Genomic DNA, 24,032 nt, shown 5'->3' on the forward strand with positions numbered 1-24,032 from the left:
GTTTTAGCAATGGATGCCAGCTGTCCATCTGTAACTTTTGCACCATACACAAACCACTTAATGCCCGAGACATCTTCCCATTCCTTCAGCTAACTCCGTGAATGGACAGTGACTGTCACTCTGTCTTTTCTTATAGTCTGCTTGGAAATAACACCATCAAGCAGCTGCTCGGATTGTCTAATCGTCTCTGAATGTGTTTATAAATGTTTTTCTATGTCCTCATAAATTAATACAGATGAGTATCTGCAGGATTAATCTTTCCGAGCAAGTTTTACAAATGGAGTCGGGAAGCGGGTTCTGTCTCCCAATGTATCATTTATTTCCTTTTGCAGATGTTTAAGGATGTTAGACAAGTATTTTACAATAGCGGTATTCCACAGGCCATGTTTTTTATGATATGTTACAGGGCGTCTCTGCACTGTGTTCCGAGTGTTTAACACTACGTGAGATGTTTCTGCATCTGGCTCCTCAACTCATTCTGTGGTTCACAAATGAGACTGAGAAATAGATGAACCATGGAGAGCAAGAGGGGCAGAGAAACATTAACACCTTTTCAGAGAAATATGGCTTCCAGAATTCGGACAAAAGCTAAAAGATCAAGTGACGGGGAGCGTATTGCTGAAATTCATTCCTCTCCAGTATAAATCACAGCCTATTAGGGTCAGTTTTCTCTTTAAAGGGATACTGTCATGGGGAAAAACATTTCTTTCAAAATGAATCCGTTAATAGTGCTACTCCAGCAGAAATTCATTTCTCAAAAGAGCAAACAGATTTTTTTTATATTCAATTTTGAAATCTGACATGGGGCTAGACATTTTGACAATTTCCCAGCTGCCCCTGGTCATGTGACTTGTGCCTGCACTTTAGGAGAGAAATGCTTTCTGGCAGGCTGCTGTTTTTCCTTCTCAATGTAACTGAATTTGTCTCAGTGAGACATGGGTTTTTACTATTGAGTAGGGATCTGTTATCTGGTTACCTTCCCATTGTTCTTTTGTTTGGCTGCTGGGGGGGGAAAAGGGAGGGGGTGATATCACTCCAACTTGCAGTACAGCAGTAAAGAGTGATTGAAGTTTATCAGAGCACAAGTCACATGACTTGGGGCAGCTGGGAAATTGACAATATGTCTAGCCCCATGTCAGAATTCAAAATTGAATATAAAAAAATCTGTTTGCTCTTTTGAGAAATGGATTTCAGTGCAGAATTCTGCTGGAGCAGCACTATTAACTGATACTGTCCAATGACAGTATCCCTTTAAAGTGACTACAAGCTTTGTCCAAATTTCTTTAATAACTGTGATTAACTCAGAGACAGTTTCATAAATGACTTTATATGATAATGATGTTTCTTCTCTCAACAAGGACTCGTGTTGAATCTGTTGGGGGTAAAATTTCTTAAATATTAAAAAAAAAAAAAGTTAGAGCCATAGGCCCATTATGGTTTCCAGATCAAGAAGCCTTTAGCCCAGCATGAGAGTTGGTGGATAAAATACTGGGCAGAATCAAACGCAAATTAAAGAAGGGTGGTTAACTTGAGATTTTAGTATATGTAGACAGTGATATTCTGAGACATTTGGTAATTGTTTTTTCTTTTTTGTGTTCTTTTTTTTTTTAATCATTTAGTCTTTTGTTCAGCAGCAGTCCATTTTGGAATTCCAGCAGCTATATGATGGTTAGGGTTCAGTGTATCCTAGCAAACAGGTAGTGGTTAGAATGAGAGACTGGAATATGAATAGCAGAGCCCTTGAATAGAAAGATAAGTATATAAAATTAACAGCAACAATACAATTGTAGCCTCACTGGGTAGTAGCTTTTTGGCAGGTGGGGGTCAGTGACCCCCTTATTTGCAAGGGTATAATTTAGAAAACAATACAACATAAAGACCTATGGAAAAATTGCCAAGAGTAGGACATTCTATAACATGCCAACAGTTTATATCATGTAATGATCCAGTTGTCCACAGCAGTTCCAGATCTTGTCCGGCCATCTTTGTGGGTGTCAGTGGCACTGCACATACTCATAGTGCTCTGGAGTGAGAAGCTAGATTATGTATGTGTGTATATGTGTATTCTCATACTAAATACATTGAGTCGGTTGCTAAGCTCAGGTAAGTGACTGCAGCAATGCAGATCATGTGCAGTCAATCGGCAGCCAAAAAGATGTGGAGCTACTCTTCAGAGACATAGATATTCACTGTTAAAGTCTTCATAGCCATAATCAGAAGTTAATGTATAACATTAATTTATCAGTTCTGTGAAAACAAGCTAACCTCACATCTCCTTTTATTTGGTGGAGATACCAAGAAAACATTGCATTGCAGATGCATTTCCAACAATGGAATGAACTTATTTGCAAGAGTGATGTAAAACCATGGCATCCTCAGGCAGGAGGTACCCTATTAGCAGCACTTTTTCTCTGCGGGCAGGAGAAGCTCACGGGAGCTATGTGCATGGAGGTTTCCTTATCTGTCTCCGGTTGCAGGCAAGCCTATCTGTTCTAATCGCTTGTAATCGACCTGCTTGGCCGCTCTCCAAACAGATAGCTTCAATTATGTGTATGTACTGCAGCTCAGAGGGGAAAAGTGCTGAGCCCAGCACTGCATAGTCATTGCACAGTAACAAAGCCGGAGCTCTGTGCCAGCCTTACTTTCTCACATTGCCACTTACATTTGACTTCTCGCAGTTAAATGAGGGGGTGATCACCCCCCAACTACAAACAGCACCAGATAAACAACTAACGCAGAGGATTGCTAACCGCTAAATCATTCTCTGTTGCACCAACAGATCGGTTGATTATAAATTGGCACCTCACTCTATAATGTAGACGTTACCTTAATGCAAAACCCAACCAGCTGTATTGATTGGTCCATTTACTCTGTGCTGTTTTCCTATACAAATAAACATGCAGATTAACCAAACAGATGGGATTTATACATCACACCCGTCTTGTTCCTCACCGTTGGGATATATTGTGTCTTGGCAGAGTTTTTGAGAATCTGAGTCCATACCTAGACTCAAGAACGTTTTGTTTTGGTAGGCATAGACTTGCACTTAGTAATTAACATAAGTGATCAACCAGAGATCAAATATTCTCCCTCATAAAGGTACATAATCATCTCTCCCTAACATCATTTCTACTGACAAAGGGGTGTTTATAATGATCATCTATTTAACTTTTTTATTTGCCTGAGATAACTGAATCTACAGCTTGACACTAAAATACCAGCCCCATAAATTATACATTTCCAGGTTTCCTGCTAATTCATGACCCAATCCTGCTGAATAAGGAGTTAATGCATGCTTTCCTTTTTACAATATATTTTATCCCATTCAAGGGCAATATGAGCTACATTCCAACACACATACATTCCTTTCCTAATGTCTTAATCCTATACCCTTGGAAATAAAGTTTTTAGAACCCTGGATCTGTAGCAATGCAAATGGGTTTTTTCTATATGATTTACTACTATGCTACAAATCTCACTGAGCTCCTTGTACTTGAAAGCTTAAAGCATGTGTCTGTTGCAGGGATCCTCAGGACCCAGGCTCCTTATGAGGGACATTCAAACACTCAATTGGAGAAAATGGCTCTCTTTATTAATACAAGTGACAGATATTTTATCATTCAATGTAGAGAATGGGGATTCCAAGAACCCTTAAATCATATCTTGTATGATAGGCATTTCTTCTTACTTCAGCAGTCCATGGATCAGCTATGTTCTGGCATGTAAGAAGTTAACTCTGTTTTGGAGCACTCCAATGGAATCACTTAGGTTCTCCTCTTAAATGGGAGAATTAGCCCTTCCTATAGACAAGTACCCTTCAGGCTGACAGCTGAGCTTGTTGTCTTTTAGCTGTGAAGGAGTTCTGCACCTGGTGACCTCTGCCAATGTTTTCTTTCCCTCACTAGTGATTGTTCCTTTTCTATTTAAAACAACTTAGCAACACTGCTGTGCCCTCCATACACACTCACAACCTTTCGGGGACGTGCCTTCTCTATCGGAGGCACAGCTGTACCTCTTAACGGAGCCTCAATGACAGAAGTTGTACATCTCATTTGGTCTGTCCTATCAGAAACTTCTCCTAGAGATCTCCTGGACATACCACTCTCTTATTAGGCAGCCTGTCTTATGTTTACAGTTCGATCTAGCTATTACATGAAATAAATAGAAGGAAAGGAGCAAATCATTTCTCCCTTTTCCACTTTCGTATTATAACAAATTGAGCCATATGCTATGATGGGGTTATGGCTACTGGCTAACCCTTGTGCACTCGTGAAATTGTCCAAGAAGCATATTTCAACTCAGCATAATCTCACACACTGTCTGTAAATCTCCACTGAGGCTTTATATGAGTAAATGATAGCAAAAGGCCTCCTGGTGTAATTGGATAGGTTATCTATTGCTGCAGCACTTGTATAATGTAACAACATTAAGCAAAGTTGCTAATTCTACAGGATTGATAGTGGATACTTGATGTCTGGATTGGTTTATTAGTAGAAGAGGTGGTAGGAGAAAAATCAATCTCTAAGACATTTTAGAGGCTTGCCGTAAAATGAAACATTGATCTTTCTGAGACAGTTATCATTGATCTCTTTTTAGGTTATCAAATCGGATGGCCCACAAGCCAAACAGTCATTCACTGTGCTCTGTGGTAACACATGGATGTCCAAATTGCATGGCTCTCGTGGGTAATTGGTAGGATGGGTCCCTGTCAAATCCTAGTTGGTCTACACCTCCCATCATTTGCATGGGATGTATCTGCAGGCTTGGACTACCAAACCAGCTGGCTGTCAAATGCCTCCCACCCATACATGCAACATTCTTTGCATAAAGTGCATCCAAAGTTTTAAACAGAAATGACCATTAAGCCTGTTTCCACCCTCACCCTTTCCTTCTAGTCAAGATCTTGTATGGTAGTGCCCAATTCTGGTGACCTATTAGTCATTTGTTCACTATGGGTGCCACTGTGCAAATACAAAGGATTGCTGACCAGGCAGGGATGGCCAGATAGGTGGTTCTATGTTAGAGAGACCAGAGGGCAGAACATCAGCTGCAGGAGGCTAATTTAATTGGGCTAATATACTGCAATCCTGTGTACAGAGGCGAACCTATGGGCAAAGGAGTTTAATAACTGAGATAAAATCAGTTCTTCAGAAACCATGGAGGCTGGCGATTGGTATTTCTGGCAGTAAAAGGATAGCAGCTGATTTGTTTGATAAATGGACACGATTTATTGTATCTTTAAGCTGATAAATGACCCCAATTCTCATCTACTTTACCCGCTTTCCCTTGTTTAGAAATACTTTGAAGAACTGTGAAAGAACATATGTGGTACTTTGTGATAAATGACACCAGGACAGTATGAAATTTGTGTGGGAGGATATTTGTAGCTTGCGGCCCCCACTTAATTTAAACTCACAGCGTTCAGAAAATATCTATTGCACAGAGATGAACAGGCCTTACAATTAGTCACAATGGTTGCCAATAGTGTGCATTCCATCATATGCCAGGGACCCCTTCTGTATGAGCCTTTACAGCGTTCTTTGCCTAGCCTCCTTTTTAAATCTTTTTTTTTCTGATACTGGCACAAATAAATTATGTATGACTCTCCATACGGCAAGCACGAGGCTGGCTGTGAATTATTCGGAATCTTGCAGTGGCTGCTAACAAACGGAGGTAAAGCATGGGCCTCTAATAAAGTTGAGGTTGCACAAAGGCAATATATATATATAATTAGAAATGCCGGCACAACAGGTATACTGGTATAAGGTGCCTAGGTGCAGAGCTATGTATTAGTATTTACAATGGCTCAAAAGAAGGTAGCACACACAGGACTTATGGAGAAAAAAAGGTTTTTATTTTAACAGAAAAAAACTGTTTTTTCTGTTAAAATAAAAACCTTTTTCTCCTTAATTCCTTTTGAGCCATTATATATATATATATATATGTATTTGACTATATATATATATATATATATATATATATATATATATATATATATATTTTTTTTTCCAATGAGTATCCGCACTCCAAAGCTGCTGTTAATGGCGGGGTGCACGATAATTGTGTATGTATCAATTATCTTCAGACCAGCATTCCCTTTAAAAAACTTGGTAATTTTATTGTAGCATAGTATCAAATACCCAACGTTTCGGTCCACATTTGGACCTTTTTCAAGGATATTTATATATATATATATATATATATATATATATATATATATATATATATATATATATATATATATATATATCTCTGCGATCAGCACTGATTGGTCCTTCCCCCTCCTGTTCTGAATTGATCATAGTTGTGCCTTGTAACACAATCTAACAATGGCGTTACCACCACCTCCAAACCAGGGAATAGCTCCAGGGTTCCCACAGTGGAACCATGATGACTGCAGCTGGTATTCTAGGGAAAATGCTGCATTGTGGGAAAATATGGCAATATTATGGCACTCAAAATTATACCCCCCTATGATGTTTATGTAATTATTATCTGGTATTATCCAGAAAAATGTATCCAGAGTTATATCCAGAAAGATCTAAAATACTGCAATGCCATTTCCCATAATGCCCTATTAAAAGGGGAACAACCCCTCCTCCCTACTTTTCTCAGTTGCATCAACCAGATTCTCCACCCAAAGCAAGTCCACCCTATGCCAGTGTCAAATGCTATCTGAGGCTTTACAAACCACGGAAAACATATTGTGTGGATGCTGAGATGTGATGCAGCCAAACATCTTTAAATCTTTAATGCAAATTACAAGTGAGGATTAAGGAGTCAGACAAAAGCAAAACATTGGATTTTGCAGTGGTAATACCATCATTACACTTAGTAAAAATTGCCCAACGTTGGTAAATTGGCCCCTTAGGGTTTTTTTCCCTCCCTATTAGCTATTTAAAAGAAAACACATTTGTCATAGCCGAGCAAATTCTTTGTGAGTCGGTAAATTCAATGCCTTGTAAATAATATTCTGACTTAGAAGTAAATAAGGACATCTATTATTGTAATTACACCTGTACGTATGTATTAAGATAGAGCTGGCCCAAGAGTCAGGGTATTGTATTAGCAAATGTAGCCTTAATAACATGCAGGGCAGTGTAATAACTCACAAGGTAATATAATGTATGTATAGCAATGTTCTGCACACAATGTCCCCCGGGCAATAGCAGGGCTAGCTGCCTATAGTTCACCAGAAACAAACATAAAAACCGTGTTGTTTCAATGCAATTTTATTAAAATGTAAATATCATAAACACCCTCTTGTCTACAAAGGACTCAGTGTGAACTTCTCCTAGCGCTTGGCCGATGACCCTGGAGATATGGGGCATTTTCTAGGGACTCGTATTCAAATGTTGCCTGGTGCTCATACACTTTATTTTTGCTCTTTGCATCACAGACAGATGAAGTATCACAGACAGACAGCAGTCAGCAGCTACAGTGTCCAGAGAGCACAGACAAGCAACAACCCAAGAGATTACATGTGTCTAATATCCCTTTCCGCTTTCGAGATCCTGACCTCCGGCAGATGTTTGGAGTAAGTACCTTTCTCATAGAACTCGTACCTGGCTTTGCAGCCTGAGCATGTAGGCTTCTGCTGCTGCTATACTCTTCCCTTTCCAGCCATGGAAGCTTCTTCCCTTATAAGAGGAATTCATCCATATCTTCTCATCAAACCCCCACCTGCAGAGCCAAAGAAAAATTAATTGTTTAGCTTCAATCAAATGGGAAGTTTATTGTAATTATGAATCGCTGTCCGCAGAGACTGATCAGTGAACTGCTTCTGTTTATTCTCTAAGGAGCTGTTAAGATTTACAGCGCTAATAATCTTCTGTGTGATGCATCTCCACCCCCCCCCCATCCTTTGCTTTCCCCAGGTTTCCCTCTTCTTGCTTTTTTTCTTCTTTGTTTATTCTGTTCCTGCTTAGGGATGTTAGCTGTAAAGCTCTATTCATGTATGGGTATTGTATCTGCCAACGTTAAAAAGGTTACAGTTAAGGACCAAGTCCCAAAATAAAACTAAATACCAGTTTAGTGTTGGACTGCAACACCAACATACCAGCAGAACTCCCAGAGGGCCCAGTCAGTAGCATTTCCTGCTTCTAGCCATTTGGCCTATATCATGGTCATTCCCTATTCCTGCATTGTGAAATAGATGGAAAAATAGATTATAGTATGTATATAAAAGAGACTAATGGGGTTATGTAATAAAATGCGCTAAGTTTGCCCAGGAGCTGGAACCTATAGCAACCAATCAGCAAATAGCATATACTGGTCACCTGTTTAAAAGCAAATATCTTATTGGTTGATACTGGTTACTGCTCCTGGGCAAACTCTTTGCTTTATATTATATAAGGGGGTAAGCGAATAAAGAAATTAGGTGAGGAAAGAAGGAAGATAGTAGGGAAAGTGGGTCTATGCTCTAAGGTGCATCCCAGGCCTGCAACCAGTGTAAGAGGGTTTAATTATAAATTAAGTCTTTTCTTTTTATGGCTTTATGTATTCCCTGGTATACAGCAGCACCCATGTAGCACCTGCAGAAAACTGAGAGGTGTTAACTTGCTGGAACCCGTCTTTCCTCTCAACACAACAAACTGTAGTTACATAGCTCCTTATTGCGAGTTAGCAAATGTTGTTTTGATTAGACCCAGTATTTAATCATTTGTTCTCCAGATGTAACAGAGGTATATCTATGCTGCTATACTCGTAGTATCTTAATGAAGTTAGCATGGGATCATATTCACTATTGTGAAACAGTTATTGTATGACACTACATACTTTAATCTTGTGCCCATACTTTAATCTTGTGTTAACTTCTACTACTGTGCAATTTCTTTCAAAATAGTAAATTATATTGGAAAAAGACACCAACCCATTGCATAGTCTCATCATTTGATACCTATCCCAAGAAACCATCCAGGCAATTCAGCCTCACTAAGTTGAAAAATATTCCTTTCTGGCAGTAAAGAAGCACTGCCCATGGTGATTTTGAAACTTCAATTTCTTAAGTGAAGTTCTTTGGACATTAGGATTTTTATTCTCGGCGTGTTGGTGAAATCTCCTCTAAGTTACTAAGTAACCTTAGTTAATCAAGTTTTTCCTTGTACATTACATTGTTTGAGAAAGAATACTACATCTTTCTGAATGCACCTTCCCTTGTGCTTCTCCTTGCTCTTCCAGCTTAATCTTCCTGCATTTAATGTTTGTGGCAATTCCTTTCCCCTCCCTTACAAATATAGAAGCCATCCTTCTCTTTTTTTTTCCTGCATGTACATCCTTGATTTATTTTCTTTAGAGTTAGACCATTACCCACATTTAGTGGAAACGATGAACGAGAGGCAGGCACCAATCTGGAACACCAAAAGTAGAATCCAGGAGCCTGTAGTTTAAATAGTACAAACATTTTTTATTTGACATTATGTTTAAAAACAAAAGCCAGACGGGTTTCGTGTCACCAAATGACAATTATAGGCATCATATGGGCTCCTGGATTCTTTAGGTGTTCTGGATTAGTGCCTGCCTGTTGTTCATAGTTTCCAGTGATTTACTTACTTACTATAGCGGTAAGTCTACACATTTAGTCCACTGTGCCGAGCTTCCCATACTTTTGAATGTATTTTTCATCCACATTTTCCCAACAAACCTACCCTGGGTGGTCTTCATCATCTCCAGAGCTTCCTATTGTTGTTTTCTTTGGATTGAAGCTAAGCAGCAGCCAATTAAGCTAGACTTGCCCGGGGTGTACCAGTTGCTATAAAGGTTTTTATTGCATTAACACGGAAAGTGGAGTTTTTTTTGGTTAACCTTATATATATATATATATATATATAGATTCCCTCCAGTGACGGCACTCCAGGATCAATCACACTTGAGTCAATAGATGTCAATCGTAAAGGTTTATTTAAAGTGGACCAACGTTTCGATACCACACAGGTATCTTCGTCTGACGAAGATACCTGTGTGGTATCGAAACGTTGGTCCACTTTAAATAAACCTTTACGATTGACATCTATTGACTCAAGTGTGATTGATCCTGGAGTGCCGTCACTGGAGGGAATCTGCATGTGTTTACAGACTGGCACCCGGCCCTTACAGCATTTATGGTTGTGCGTTCCTGCTCGGTTCGGTATATATATATATATATATATATATATATATATATATATATATATATATATATATATATATATATATATATATATATATATATATATATATATGTATATATATATATATATCCTGTTGGCATAGGTTAAAAATGTCTGTTGTCTGATTTCCACACCATATTTCTAATATAATGACAAATGCTATATTTATTTGAATGCAAATGTGTGGAAGGTTTCACTCTGTCTTTCCACCGGCTTTATTTTTACATCACACAAATGATAAACCCCTGTTCACATTGATGCCCCTGTAAATGCCGGTAGTGTTCTTTTCCTGTAACTGCTCTCATTTCCTTGCGAGAACGATACTCTGGCCAGGAGCCTCCCACATGTTCTTTGATATGGCAGGTTGAGAGGTGTGACCCTTCATCTTGATTCTTCACTCATTACTGTAATATAATAGTATCATTTATCACTCTTTGTTCCTAAACGAGCCAGAATTCCTTGGTTTCAGACAGGCAATTAGTATTAATTAAGTAATGCGTCATCTCGCGCCACATATAAGTCTCTTTGCCCCGCTCGTTAGTGTTAATGCTCCCAGCACCTGTGCTAACCATCTCGGGGGGCCCTTTTGTGAGAGCTAGAGTCCTCGTCACCCCCGCCGACAAATGCTCCTCACACTCTCAATGATCTCTTGCTCAACATTTTCCGTTTGTGTCTTTTGCAGCAATTCGGGAAGATTTTAGACGTGGAAATCATTTTTAACGAGCGAGGCTCCAAGGTGAGTGGAGATATCTCATTAGTGCAGTTTGTCCTGAAGATATAAAGGGATTAGCAAATCGTTGCCTGTCACGGTGCCGCTTTCCACATGTCCCATATCTGCATTAGAACGGGGGCAGGAGAACAACTCTCTGACCTGTCACATGGACCTGCTTCCAGTGTTCTCACAATATAGTGGGGAATAGTGGTGGGTAGGATGGCCTTACAGTAATTATATCTCTATCTTGTGCCTGCTGACTGTGTCACGCATCACTCTTCTTAGCAATCGTTCTAGGGGTGTTTGGGGTAGGAGAAAATTCCAGAGAAGCCTATGTGCCCTTCTCTCAGTTGTTTATTATATAATGTATTCCATCTTTCCATCATTCTTAAGACTGCAAACAGAAAGTAGCAATGCTTAACCATCAGATTATGCTATACTGGGATTCCTGTTTCTCTTGAATAACTGCCATTGCATTCCCTTAACTTATTATTATAACGCCCTCTGTGCTTTTATTCTGCTTCATACCTGCTCCCATTTCCATCACAAACACTTTTTCTCTACTTTTCATTCTATTAATTAAATACCTTTTTTTCGTCTTTTAACACTGTTACTATTGGATATCTCTTCCTGCCCCCTCTTCCCTATCCACTTTCCTGTTCTTTAGGGCTTTGGGTTTGTAACTTTTGAAACTAGCATGGATGCAGATCGCGCGCGGGAGAAACTGAACGGGACAATCGTTGAGGGAAGAAAAATAGAGGTGCAGTTCATATAAGTTTGTAACCATAATTCAAAATCAGTCGGTCGCATGCTATATTTATACTGTCTTATGAAAACAATTGCAAATCAGGCATATATCTGTATGTATACTTATCAGTGTTTTAAGGGTTTAACCTTTCAACCGTATAGCTGTTGCAAAGGTCCTGGGGGCAATAAGTGGACTGTGCATAGTGCAGCCAGTCTGAGAGGTCTCTTGCAACTTTCAGGTGGTTTGGTGCAACACAATAGATTTGAATAGAATATGTGACTGCCTTTACAACCATTTAAGATGCACAATCTTTGTCCATGCTTATAATTTAGCTCAGATGGGGTGAAAATTAACACTGTTTTTGAGTACTCCAAGTAAAGGTCCAACAGCTGAAGCACAAAAGAGATCATTTACAAACACAAGGACAATCTTCTCCTGAAAGCCAGCCATTTGTAATCTATAATGCAGCATTTTTCCCCCATAATTTGAGTTGTATCTGCCAACTTGCATTTTGACTTAAATCAGGTTCAAATTGTGTCTATCATTTTCAGAGCAGGTGCTGTGACTGCATAAATCTGGTACACCTATTGATGTGTAATCCCTGGAGCTACTGCTACCTTGCTCCAGGCAGTGGCATACCCTGTAAGGGCCAGAGGAAAGAACTCTTGCACACAGCTGCCCTCTTGCACACAGTTGTCTGCACTCATATGGAGGGGTGGGAAAAATTAAACAGGCAGAAATGGCTGGGAAAAAGTGTTGCAAAGCATTAGACCCCACACTCCAGTCCCCCATTCCCCTATGGTAACAGGGCTTGCTGTATGGTAGTTAGGCCATTAGCTGCAGGTTTCCTCAGCATCAGTAGGTGCAGTTGTGCACCATTCATCGGACGGATGCATTGACAACCACGTGGAAGTGCAGGAGCGCATACTGACGTAAGTACCTAAATGTATCGTGTCAGTATGCGCTCTTCATTGGTGTCCATCTTTCCCGTGCATTTATAAATGGCCCCTAGAAACAGAATTCCTGTTGTCTTTCAGGTTTTCTTGCCTCCTTTCCGCAGTTCAGTTGTGATCTGGGATCAATGGCAACTTTGTTGACTATTATCTTATGTCAAACACATAGAATTGCTAACAAGGTAGAATCTCATTCTAGGAGGCCTCCAAATATTGACTTTTGTTTGGTTTTAAAATGCTGTTTTAAATGTGAAACCTCAGCCTGCATTCACCCTTCCTCTGCAAGCAGCTCAGGCGCCCAGCCACCCCTCTCCCTTACCATTTCTGCAGAGCTGCCCGTTATATGCTGTTTTATTGCTCACATTAGCTCTTTATGGTTACATGAAGCATTTTTCTTCAGCCAAAATATCTCTCTAGCATTTCAGTGTTGGACCGGACTGTAAAATGTGATATTTGGCACAACCCTGCACTGCGGTCTGCTCCCTCTCCAGTCCCACATCCTGCTCGCCCCACTGTGCATCATAACAAAATATATAGCAGCCGTTTGTTTTGCTGACTTGACTTGCCGTGAAACTGAGCCTATCAGGAATGAGGTGGTTTAACTATCCATAAAGCACAATATCACTGAACTACCCATATTAACTGGTCAAGTTTGTAGGAGGAACAAAGCTTTTTCTGGGAAAGGTATCTACTCTTTAGCATGATGCTTTTATAGCTACTGAATTGGGAACAGTCGCAGGTAATACACAGGGGAAGCTGAACAGCATCACATAAATATGTCTGGGTTGCAGGCTGGGAAATTCAGATTTGTCGACGAACACTCTCTCTGCCTCGTTTTTGTGCAGAAGTGTTTATCACAGAAAATGCAAACTGTTGACAACACAATACACATGCCAGACGCGGTTACATCTGTAAGCTGATGTATCAGATATATGACTTTAATATATACTAACGCACGGCTGCCAGGGTTTTATCTGGTTTTAAAGATTCTGAGCCCTAAAATAGGATTGAAGGACATATTATCCAGCCTCAGTATTTCCGAAGCTAGCAAACATCTGTGTTTGATTTATGGTGTGTACTGGGAGCCACGGGCTTCAGTCCTGATTGGCTGCTGGTTGCTCTTTTTGATATGCAAATGGTCTAGATTTGGAAAAGGTATATAATTGGAACACTGTGATGTCATCAGTTATCAGTGTCGCTCATTTGGGGTCAACAGTGACTCTGGGCAGAAGACCAAAAGCACTAAGGGCACAAGATCACCCCTTAATACTCATACAGAGGCAATAGTTACAGGGTCCTGTTGCAATCAGTTTCCATTGCCATGCCCTATTTCTTTTCCATTTTAAATGATGTGCAGGTTAGGCAATGGGTATTGAGCAGGATGCCTATGTGCCTCGCATCCCACGCATTGCTGCATTCATGGGAGTGGTTACAGGTACGGTGCAAACTGCAAATAATTGGTAGATTGTACCTGTTTTTTTGTACTTTGCACCCTGCCCTCTGGTTCATAAATGAGCCCCATTGATTTGTTTACATGAGATTAGAAGACATTAGAAGACACATTGACGATTCATAACCTGTAGAGAAGCTTTGGCATGTGATCTTGTGTCTTTAGATGGCCATGGAACTCCTCTTTGACTTCTAATATGCTCATATATACAACAGGAGCTCCATTATTTGTGGGCCCAACCAGGATTAACGCAACTATTTCGGTGCCAGCCCAAAATGAATATATTACAGTCTATATTCAGATTTGTTTTAATGACTATGAGCATTATTTTCTTGTGGTAAAGGGGTTTCTTTTCTCATCACATGCCAGGTAAATAATGCTACTGCTCGGGTTATGACCAACAAGAAACCAGTCAACCCTTACACAAACGGTAAGTGCCTAAGTACAGCTGGACAGAAACTGAATATTTAACTAGTTGCACATTAGGCTGTATTAGATGAACAGGGACTTTCTCTTTGTTCCTCCTGGACTAGTGGTAACATATCATAATGGGCCAGTGGGTGAAAACTATACTAGCTTAAACAACTACCAAAAAAGTGTGAGATTTAAGCATTTACTATTGAGTGCCTTCCTTTATGGATAACGTATGTTCTTTTTTTAAGACATTGTGTTACTACAGGCTGTTATGGAACCCTTCTATAAACCATGTATAGGGTTACAATGCACTAGTATATTATAACAATGTGCAGATTTGTTGGCCATTTTTGACTGTGCAGTATAAAGCCTTTATAATCATAAGAAAGAAGAGCAGTGACTATTAATGTTATGTTTGCCTCATTAGTCAATAAGAAAAGGTAGATATTTGTAAGTTGAATATTTTCTAATTCCCTTCATATCTATCTTTTTCAGGCTGGAAATTAAACCCAGTGGTTGGAGCAGTATATGGACCTGAGTTCTATGCTGGTATGTTTATTATATATATATATATATATAATATATATATATATATATATATATATATATATTATATATATATATATATATATATATATATATATATATATATATATATATATATATATATTATATATATATATACTGTATATTAGTTGGTAAAAGAAAAATTTTGTAGTATAGACTATATAGCATCAATTGCTACAAGTCCTATTTTGCTCAGTAGGACTTTTTATATTGCATTTTCAGAACTTGGGTCAGGAAGTCCTACAGAGGTTAGAAACATGTACAGGCTTTATATCTATTATACCCAATACTTTCAATTTGCACATTGCCAATTTGCCATATCTTGGAGCCTGTAAAAGGTTTGCATGTAATACATCCCATTTTTAAACATAAAATATATGGTTAAACATTTTAAACATTGAATATAGATATTATACTGAACGTTACATGTGTTAATGCCTATGGGTCATTCCATTTTCTTGTGTTTACTTGAGGGCCTTTCTACAAATATAAATCGTTTTTCTGGAGAAGCAGTTTATTGCCAAAAATCTGCCCCCATTTCCTTAACTCACCAAGCAGAGGAAGGAAGCAGGGTTGGGGGACACGTCTCTCAACGCCAAATATTCTCCTGTAATAGAAAACAGACACTGACCATGCACTTTTTAAGATAATCTGGACTTGGCTTGTGCATGCTCTATGTCTGGGACAGCTCAACAGCGTTAGATGGTGTCCACCAAACCTGCTTCATTACTCTGCTTTTTCTTAACAGGGAAACTAGGGCAGTTTTTAGGGGCAAATTTCAGGAAGTGGAGGGCTCTCCAGAAGTTGAAATATTTATCAAAGGCTTTTGTTCTCCATTAAAGTTTATGCCAAAACAACCATACAAAACTCTCCATAAAATGCACTGCATACTTATGAAGCTTTGGTGAATAAGAGTTCCCCTTCACATGTAAAAGGGTCTGCAGCACCTGTTTATAAAACTGCATACACAAGACTTCTGCTGGAATAACAAAATCTATTAAAAGGAATGGGGATGTAGAAACCTTGTTCTGCCATGCAATATTACTAGCTAGACTTATTTCCTTTGCTAGCCTTCTGCACACGGCTTTGCCAACACTTAAGGGCTTTATAACTCTACTGATTTTTTACAAGGCGAACAGGGCTGTAAAAATCAGCGTTGGAAATGGAACTTCTGCACCACCTTTACAAAGAGGGGCCTTGGTGTGCAGAACGACTGTAAAGTCAGCATTTATATCAGTTATATTTTCCTACTCTTCTGTTGTTAAACTAGTCAGATGTGTCACATGCAATTTATTTTGTTATCTTTTTGACCTCCACATTGCAACAAATGAATGGCCATGCTTTAGATTATATGAGTGTGCCCCTTTCTCTAGAAAGTATGGAATGCTCCGTAAATGCAGCATATTACAGAAGAGACTGGCATATAAAAATGTGAAATAACAGAACAAGGATCCACCATAAATTAATTACAATACAATGATTTTTGTCATCTAGATTTATGTCAGGCCCTTTTTTTTGTTAGTTTTCCGTTGTCCCTGCTTTTTTTTTCAGTCTCCAAAAAAAGGTTGTGAAAAATGTCAGCAAAGACACTTGATCATATTTTTTTGGTCAGCATATTTTCAATAATCAATTTTGTAATAAAATGACTTATTATCTAATGATATCATGAATATTTAGCAAGGAATAACCCCCTAATTAAAGTTTTGTAAGTGGAATTCCTTTTCTCTGTGCTCTAATTCATAGCACATGATTTTCTTAATGCCTTAACAATGAATTAAATAGCGATTTAAATACTGTAACCGTCGATGAAAGGGAAGAATAATTGGAAAGTATCAGCTGTTTCTAATGAAATTAATTGGCATGTTCAGCATTTAAAAAAATGCTATGTATAGAAAGGAGGTGATATTAAAATAGGTGCAAAGGTCATTCCAGTTCTAGTAGCCCATGGCAACCACTCAGCAGATAGCATTTCCCCTACAGAGGGGGAAATATATACCTGCTCATGCATTTCAAGTTTTATATTTGTAAAATATATATATATATATCTATATATATATATATATATATATATATATATATATATATATATATATATATATATATATATATATATATATATATATATATATATATATATATAAATAAAAAAAGACCAGCAACACCAGGATTTTTGTGTGAAAAGTGTTATTGCATATGTAACCTTTTCACATTGGGGAGGTTTAGTTCTCCTTTTACCCAGCAACCTTCAACAACCTGACAAACAAAATCTATAACTGCCCCTACCTTTGCTAGTATGTGTACACACACATTAAATATACTGTTTCTCTCTCTCTCAATAAATCAACAACAATTTGATGTGAACCGGAGTTCTGATCCTTTCTCAAGATTGATATATAATATTTATAGTGTTTGTAAAAAAAAAATCCAAATCAAGTAGGTGAATACTTTTAGACTAAACAAAAGTATTTGATAAAATACTCCAGTAAATTGCAGGAAACAAAATGACGTGGGAAGGTTTTTTTGGAGATTCTTAAACAGAATTTTTTCATATATTGAAAAAGTACTCAGCACTCACAAAATAAATTTCAATTGGTGCTGGAATTCTCATGCGAAAATCATTTGGAATGTTAATAAACAGGCCCCATACATTCCCCATATTTCCCCAGCCTTATAACAGTCTGCGGTCTTGTAGATAATCAGATTTATACCCAAGGCAAGTGCTAACCGTTTTCATGATATTTTGGAAACAGAAATGCTCCAGTGACACCTACTGGTCACACAGTATCTAGCTACTACTGTACATTGTCTATCCAACATCTATCTTGAATATTATTATCCTTTAATTATAGCGCTGACATGTCCCGCAGCATTTACTGAGATTATAAATTATTCACATTATTCCCTGCCCAGTAGATCTTACAGTCTAAAGTTGGCCATAGACGTAGAGTTCGGCTCATTTGGCGATTTTGCCAAATGAGCGGATCTCTCCCCGATTTGCCCACATTGAAGTGGGAGATAGGCTGATCCGATCGTGGGCCAGATATCAATCGGGGAAGCCTGTCAGATGGCCCCACGCACAGGCCGATAAGCTGCTGACAGACCGTGTCGGCAGTTTATTGGCCTGTGTGTGGGGCCATTCGGATATTTTTCCTTCCTTTTGGCCATTTATCGGCCCGTGTATGGGGGCCTTAAATCCCTATCTGATTCATAAAGTAGGGACAATTTTATCAGGAGCCCATATGTTTTTAGGCGTTTGGGAAGAGAAATCCCATGAATACACAAGGAGAACACATGTACCTGATGCTGATAGCGCCCTTTTTAGTATATTTTAAGTCCTCTAATAGGATTCTGTGTAGTCTATATCACTTTTGTCTGTCACTTTGCACTTAATTAGGCTAAGGCCACACTAGGCGATAGCGCCGCGATTTGAAAGTCGCCGCGACTTTTCGTCGCGACTTTTAAGCAATCGCTGGGGAAACTTTTGCGCTGGCGTCTATGGGGAATCGCGTAAAATCGCCAGCGTAAAAACACACGCGGCAAACTTTTCTCTACTGTCGCTCGAAATTGCCTCGCTAGGCGATTTCGAGCGACAATAGAAAAAAGATCGCCGCGTGTGTTTTTACGCTGGCGATTTTACGCGATTCCCCATAGACGCCAGCGCAAAAGTTTCCCCAGCGATTGCGGCTTAAAAGTCGCGGCGCTATCGCCTAGTGTGGCCTTAGCCTAAAACATAATGTTGTTGTTTGGACTATGGATATTTTTACCATGAGGGAAGATGAGAACCTTAACTTAATAAATACATTACCAGTGGCAAAAAAAAACTATTCTAGATAAACTGACAATTTGTTTTTGCCTTGTCTTGACAGTAACTGGCTTCCCATACCCTCCTGCAGGAGCAACAATTGCATACCGAGGGGCACAATTACGGGGAAGGGGCCGAGCGGTGTACAACACATTCCGTGCCGCCCCTCCTCCCCCACCTATTCCTACGTATGGGGCGTAAGTATCACAAAATGATAACGTAGTGGTTGAGGAGCTTGTCCATAGGGCTAGCAGCACTGTCATTCTCCTTGGTGCATATTTTGTAAATAATAGATATTTATCCATTTATTACAAGAATTATGTGACAAAATAGTTTTTACAGTCACAGAATTAAACAGTTTTATTTCAGCAATATAACTATGGATTTGTTGTTGTATATGTGTTATATTCTAATAACTCAACATCTCATTAATGGGAGAGAGTAGCTGTTCTGAAATTGGGTCATTAAAAATTATTGAAAATAAACGTCATTTTTTATCAGCCAAGGAATCTTTTATATGGTCTGGATATTACCGGACCTTCAGAGATATAGTTGTAATGCAACATTAAGCTGATTTTTATCATGACAGTAGATTAAGGGACACTAATAATTGATTGCTCAGCCATTGTATCATTCTGGAATTTACTGGAGTTTTTGTGTTTCTAAGCCTAAAATGCTATTTATTAATGCAAACTCATCAGTTCTTCTGTGCACATTATTTGATATGGTTTTGTTATAGCCAGCTTTTCCTTGTAGCGCTTGCTATTTACAGTATTCTTTTCCTTTGGATCTAAATGGGCATTTAGTGTAAAGTGAATATGGGCCCGATTTGGCCACTGATCAAATTTGTGAAGGTGGAAGGCATTGGGTTTAAACACCCCTCTCGTATATGTATAACAGTACAGTTTCAGCACACATTTGCAAAATACTTTTTTTTTCATGATGGAATTCTGCAGCCTCTCGGCATATAACATATGTCACACGTCCATGGTTGCTAGAGTGTTCTTGAGCTCCAGCATCACGTGCAAGATCTATGGGTGTCAGTGGAGCTATTATTTGGCTGGATCAATGTTTACATCTAGATTGACCATCATTCAGAGGGTGAGCACAAAGGGGTCAGAGCTTGTTATTATGATCCTTTATTTATACTGACAAGTTACACTATACTTTCAGAGATTGCTCATCCTCATGCCTTAGAGCAGCTTATCACTTGAACACAAAACATACAAAACACTACGGTTAGATTCTTCTGGAGCCAGTTAACATACCTGTATGGCATGTTGGAGGAAGCTGGAATAATCCTTACAGACTATGCAATTAAACTCAGGACCCAAAGAAGTAGTGCTAAACCATGTCACAGTGCCCTGTACTAACCAACATTAACAGTAGGGATTAGGGTAATTAGGGTAAAACCCCAAGTGAGTTATTTAGCAAATGTTTCAGAAAACAAATAGTGAGCCATGCTGGCAGTTTAAGAGGAACTTCTTTTAGCAACTGGCATGCAAAAAATATTATGTAACTCAATATAGAGATGTCATTGTCTCTATGACGCCTAGATGAATGAGCCCCACAGGTTCTGAAGCAACAAAGAACTAAGTAAAATAAAAGATGACCAAATTTGTTTGCTTATATCAACTAATATCAAGCATTCAGCCTGCCTAACAGCTCAACTTTATACCAAGGTACCCTTCCAAATCCACCTCTCCTAGATTAGGCACATGCAGGCTATACTACCCAGGAGTGTGAGTACTGGTGCACATACCCATCATGAACACTGCACTTCTATTTTAGTACAGTAAAAATGAGGGTAACTTCCTGTGGGTATGTTTTGTCAGTAGAGAGGGCTGCATTTCATTTAGGCTACAAGTAGGCAGGACAGATTTAGAGTACAAGCCTTTACTCTGAATATGGGTTTATTATTGTGTCATATTACATTGTTTATTAGCATTTAACCATAGCCATCTAATTTCTATTTCTTCTCTCAGTGTCGTTTACCAAGATGGCTTCTACGGAGCAGAAATCTACGTAAGTCCTAAGCGTCTTTTTAAAACATGTTCTTTGTTATAATATAAATGCAAGTTATACACTAAATGGCAGTGTGTTGGGAGTTTCCTTAAATGAGAAGGATCTAGGGGTCTTTGTAGATAACAAGTTGTCTAATTCTGGGCAGTGTCATTCTGTGGCTACTAAAGCAAATAAAGTTCTGTCTTGCATAAAAAAGGGCATTAACTCAAGGGATGAAAACATAATTATGCCTCTTTATAGGTCCCTGGTAAGGCCTCATCTGGAGTATGCAGTGCAGTTTTGGACTCCAGTCCTTAAGAAGGATATAAATGAGCTGGAGAGAGTGCAGAGACTAAGTGCAACTAAATTGGTTAGAGGGATGGAAGACTTAAATTATGAGGGGAGACTGTCAAGGTTGGAGTTGTTTTCTCTGGAAAAAGGTGCTTGAGAGGGGACATGATTACACTTTACAAGTACATTAGAGGACATTATAGACAAATAGTAGGGGATCTTTCTACCCATAAAGAGGATCACCGTACCAGAGGCCTCTCCTTTAGACTAGAAGAAAAGAACTTTCATTTGAAGCAACGTAGAGGGTTCTTCACAGTCAGGATAGTGAGGTTGTGGAATGCACTGCCGGGTGATGTTGTGATGGCTGATTCAGTTAATGCCTTTAAGAATGGCTTGGATGATTTTTTGGACAGACATAATATCAAAGGCTATTGTGATACTAAGCGCTATAGTTAGTATAGATATGGGTATATAGAATTTAATTAAAAGTAGGGAGGGGTTTGTGTATGGATGCTGGGTTTTCATTTGGAGGGGTTGAACTTGATGGAACTTGACTCAACCCAATTTAACTATGTAACTATGTTATTCGTTAGATGATATTTTGCTGTGGTCAGTCTACAATGAGATTGCCATATTCCCTGCCATTTTCTGCTGCTTGGACTAAAACAAATGCACATCACATAGTGCCCAGGTTTCACAAAACTTCTGCTATATATAAGATAAAACATTTGCATGATAATTATACATATCTGCAATGGACACTAACCTTGGAAAAGATGAGGTCTTTCTCACTGATGCTAATAAGGGTGGGCTGACAAAAGGGGTATGACACAGAGAGCAGAACAGGACACACGCACAAGATGATTGGGTTGTTATCTTGAGGTTCTGTTCAACGTAGGTCACTAGATAATACACAACAGAAGAGCTGGAAGAAAGGAGGATAGGCACGGTGCTTTTGATATGTTAACAGACCCTTTCAGGTACAGGCGAGATATAGAAGATAAAAAAGACTATTTTTAATAGAGGAATTAGCCTTAATACTGTGCCACTGGAATGGGGTGCTTGGTTTTGTTTTTTAAATGTAAGAATTGTTTGACCTCAAAATATTAAGAGACTCAGTGTTATTTAACAGGCCTTTTAACGATTTTCAAAACTATTTTTATCTATTTAACTCTTTAAAACTATTTTTATCTATTTAACTCTTTAAAACTTTTTAAGGCGCACTCTGACAGAATTATGGAATGGGACTACCAGTAGGGAGATTACCCTCCCTAAATACTCACCTTAACTGTTATCATTTTTATTCTCTTTACAGGGGGGATATGCAGCCTACAGATATGCCCAACCAGCAGCAGCAGCAGCTGCGGCCTATAGTGACAGGTGAGACAAAGAGATTGGTTAAAATATAAAGGGGCAACAAATAAAAATTGCATAGGTATAGTCTAATAACCCATTGCAACCCATAGTCCGTAGGGATTATTGTGCAAATGGTCTGAGTTCTATTACATTACCCTTATGCTAAATCTGCAAGAAAACGCAAAGCCATATGGAACGGCAGTCAAGCTCTACCCTGATAAATTTCCCAGGCCTCTGTATGTCAATGGTTAATACAAAACCATAGTGACTTCAACTTGATTGTGATGTTTTGCCATTGTAACAGCTGCACATCAAATTGGAATTTATAGAAATACTGTATTTAATGTCTGCTATAGCCGGGCCACTCTGACAGTACTGGTGTCAGCTGATAAGATGAGGTTCACTCATACTGATTTGTGCAGAGTATCAGCATTTTACCCAGGACCATAAGCCCATTTTACCTTGTTTGTGTGAAATGTATCTCTGAATTTGTATGTGCAGTTGGGTTTTGGAGATAGACTGAATGAGGTGATTATATGAGCTGCGGATATCAGTATGCTCACAGTTTTCTCTGGTATATCCAGTAATTAACAGGCCTCCACAACCATTCTTTAATCCTCAGTTTAGTAATACTGTTACAGTATGATTCAAGTCATGGGTAATGACATGTTTTTGTTGTGGATCTCTTGGCAGTTATGGAAGAGTGTATGCAGCAGCAGATCCATATCACCACACCATTGGCCCTGCAGCTACATACAGCATAGGAACAATGGTAAGTAAGCTTTGGAATAACACTTGCACTGTTTTTGTACTTTTTTTCATTGGATAATCTTATTATACAGGAATCTGTTAAAATTAGGCAAACATACATATCTACAGAACTTGAATAAGTCTATACTTTATGACCAAAAATATGTGGACACTCGTTCTAATTATTGAAATTGGCTATTTGAGTCATAGTCATCATTGCGAACACAGCTTTCACTACGTCATACAATGACATTCTTGACCATTCAGTGCTTCCTACTTGTGGGGAAGGCCTATTCTTCTTCCACTAGTATAATAACCCCTTGCACAAATTATTTACATACAGAATAGGGTTTCAAAGTTCGGAGGAGAAGAATTTGGCTGCCCTAACTTCAACCCAACCAAACACCTCTGGGCTGAATTGGAATGCTGATATGTGTCAGGCCTGATCCCCAACATCAGTGGCCTGCCTGTGGCTGAATTAAAGCAAATTTCACCAGGGATGTCCAACATCTAGTACAAAGCTGAAGATGAGGAGTTTTAGCAGCAAAGAAAGGAACAACTTCTTAATAATATCCTTGGTTTTGGAATGAGATGTTGGACAAACAGGTGTCCACATACTTTTTGCCATGTAGTGTTGGTTTCACAGTGCCATGAAAACCTTGTAATTCCTAAAAATAGAACCAACCATCTTTAACTACTCCAATTGTCCATAAAGAACAGTCTTTTTCAAGCCAATTCTAATTTTGTAAATTACCTAATGATACTTCAGATATTGGACCTGTTATCCAGAATGCTCAGGACCTGGGGTTATCCGGATAGCGTATTGCTGTAATTTAA

At 38.8% G+C, this 24,032-nt stretch overlaps 1 protein-coding gene across 1 annotated transcript in view; it reads left to right on the forward strand.

The window, feature by feature from the left end:
• Positions 1-24,032, forward strand: part of LOC108701018 (RNA binding protein fox-1 homolog 3) — an 81,746-nt gene that overhangs the window by 54,537 nt on the left and 3,177 nt on the right. Inside the window, exons 3-11 of the mRNA XM_041577348.1 lie at positions 7,394-7,537; positions 10,831-10,884; positions 11,528-11,620; positions 14,381-14,441; positions 14,921-14,974; positions 18,859-18,991; positions 20,780-20,819; positions 22,405-22,469; positions 23,139-23,217. Coding sequence (XP_041433282.1) covers positions 7,394-7,537; positions 10,831-10,884; positions 11,528-11,620; positions 14,381-14,441; positions 14,921-14,974; positions 18,859-18,991; positions 20,780-20,819; positions 22,405-22,469; positions 23,139-23,217 — 723 coding nt within the window. The remainder of the gene's footprint in view (positions 1-7,393; positions 7,538-10,830; positions 10,885-11,527; positions 11,621-14,380; positions 14,442-14,920; positions 14,975-18,858; positions 18,992-20,779; positions 20,820-22,404; positions 22,470-23,138; positions 23,218-24,032) is intronic.

This window comes from Xenopus laevis, chromosome 9_10L, assembly GCF_017654675.1.
Source record: "Xenopus laevis strain J_2021 chromosome 9_10L, Xenopus_laevis_v10.1, whole genome shotgun sequence".
Lineage (NCBI taxonomy): Eukaryota > Metazoa > Chordata > Amphibia > Anura > Pipidae > Xenopus > Xenopus laevis.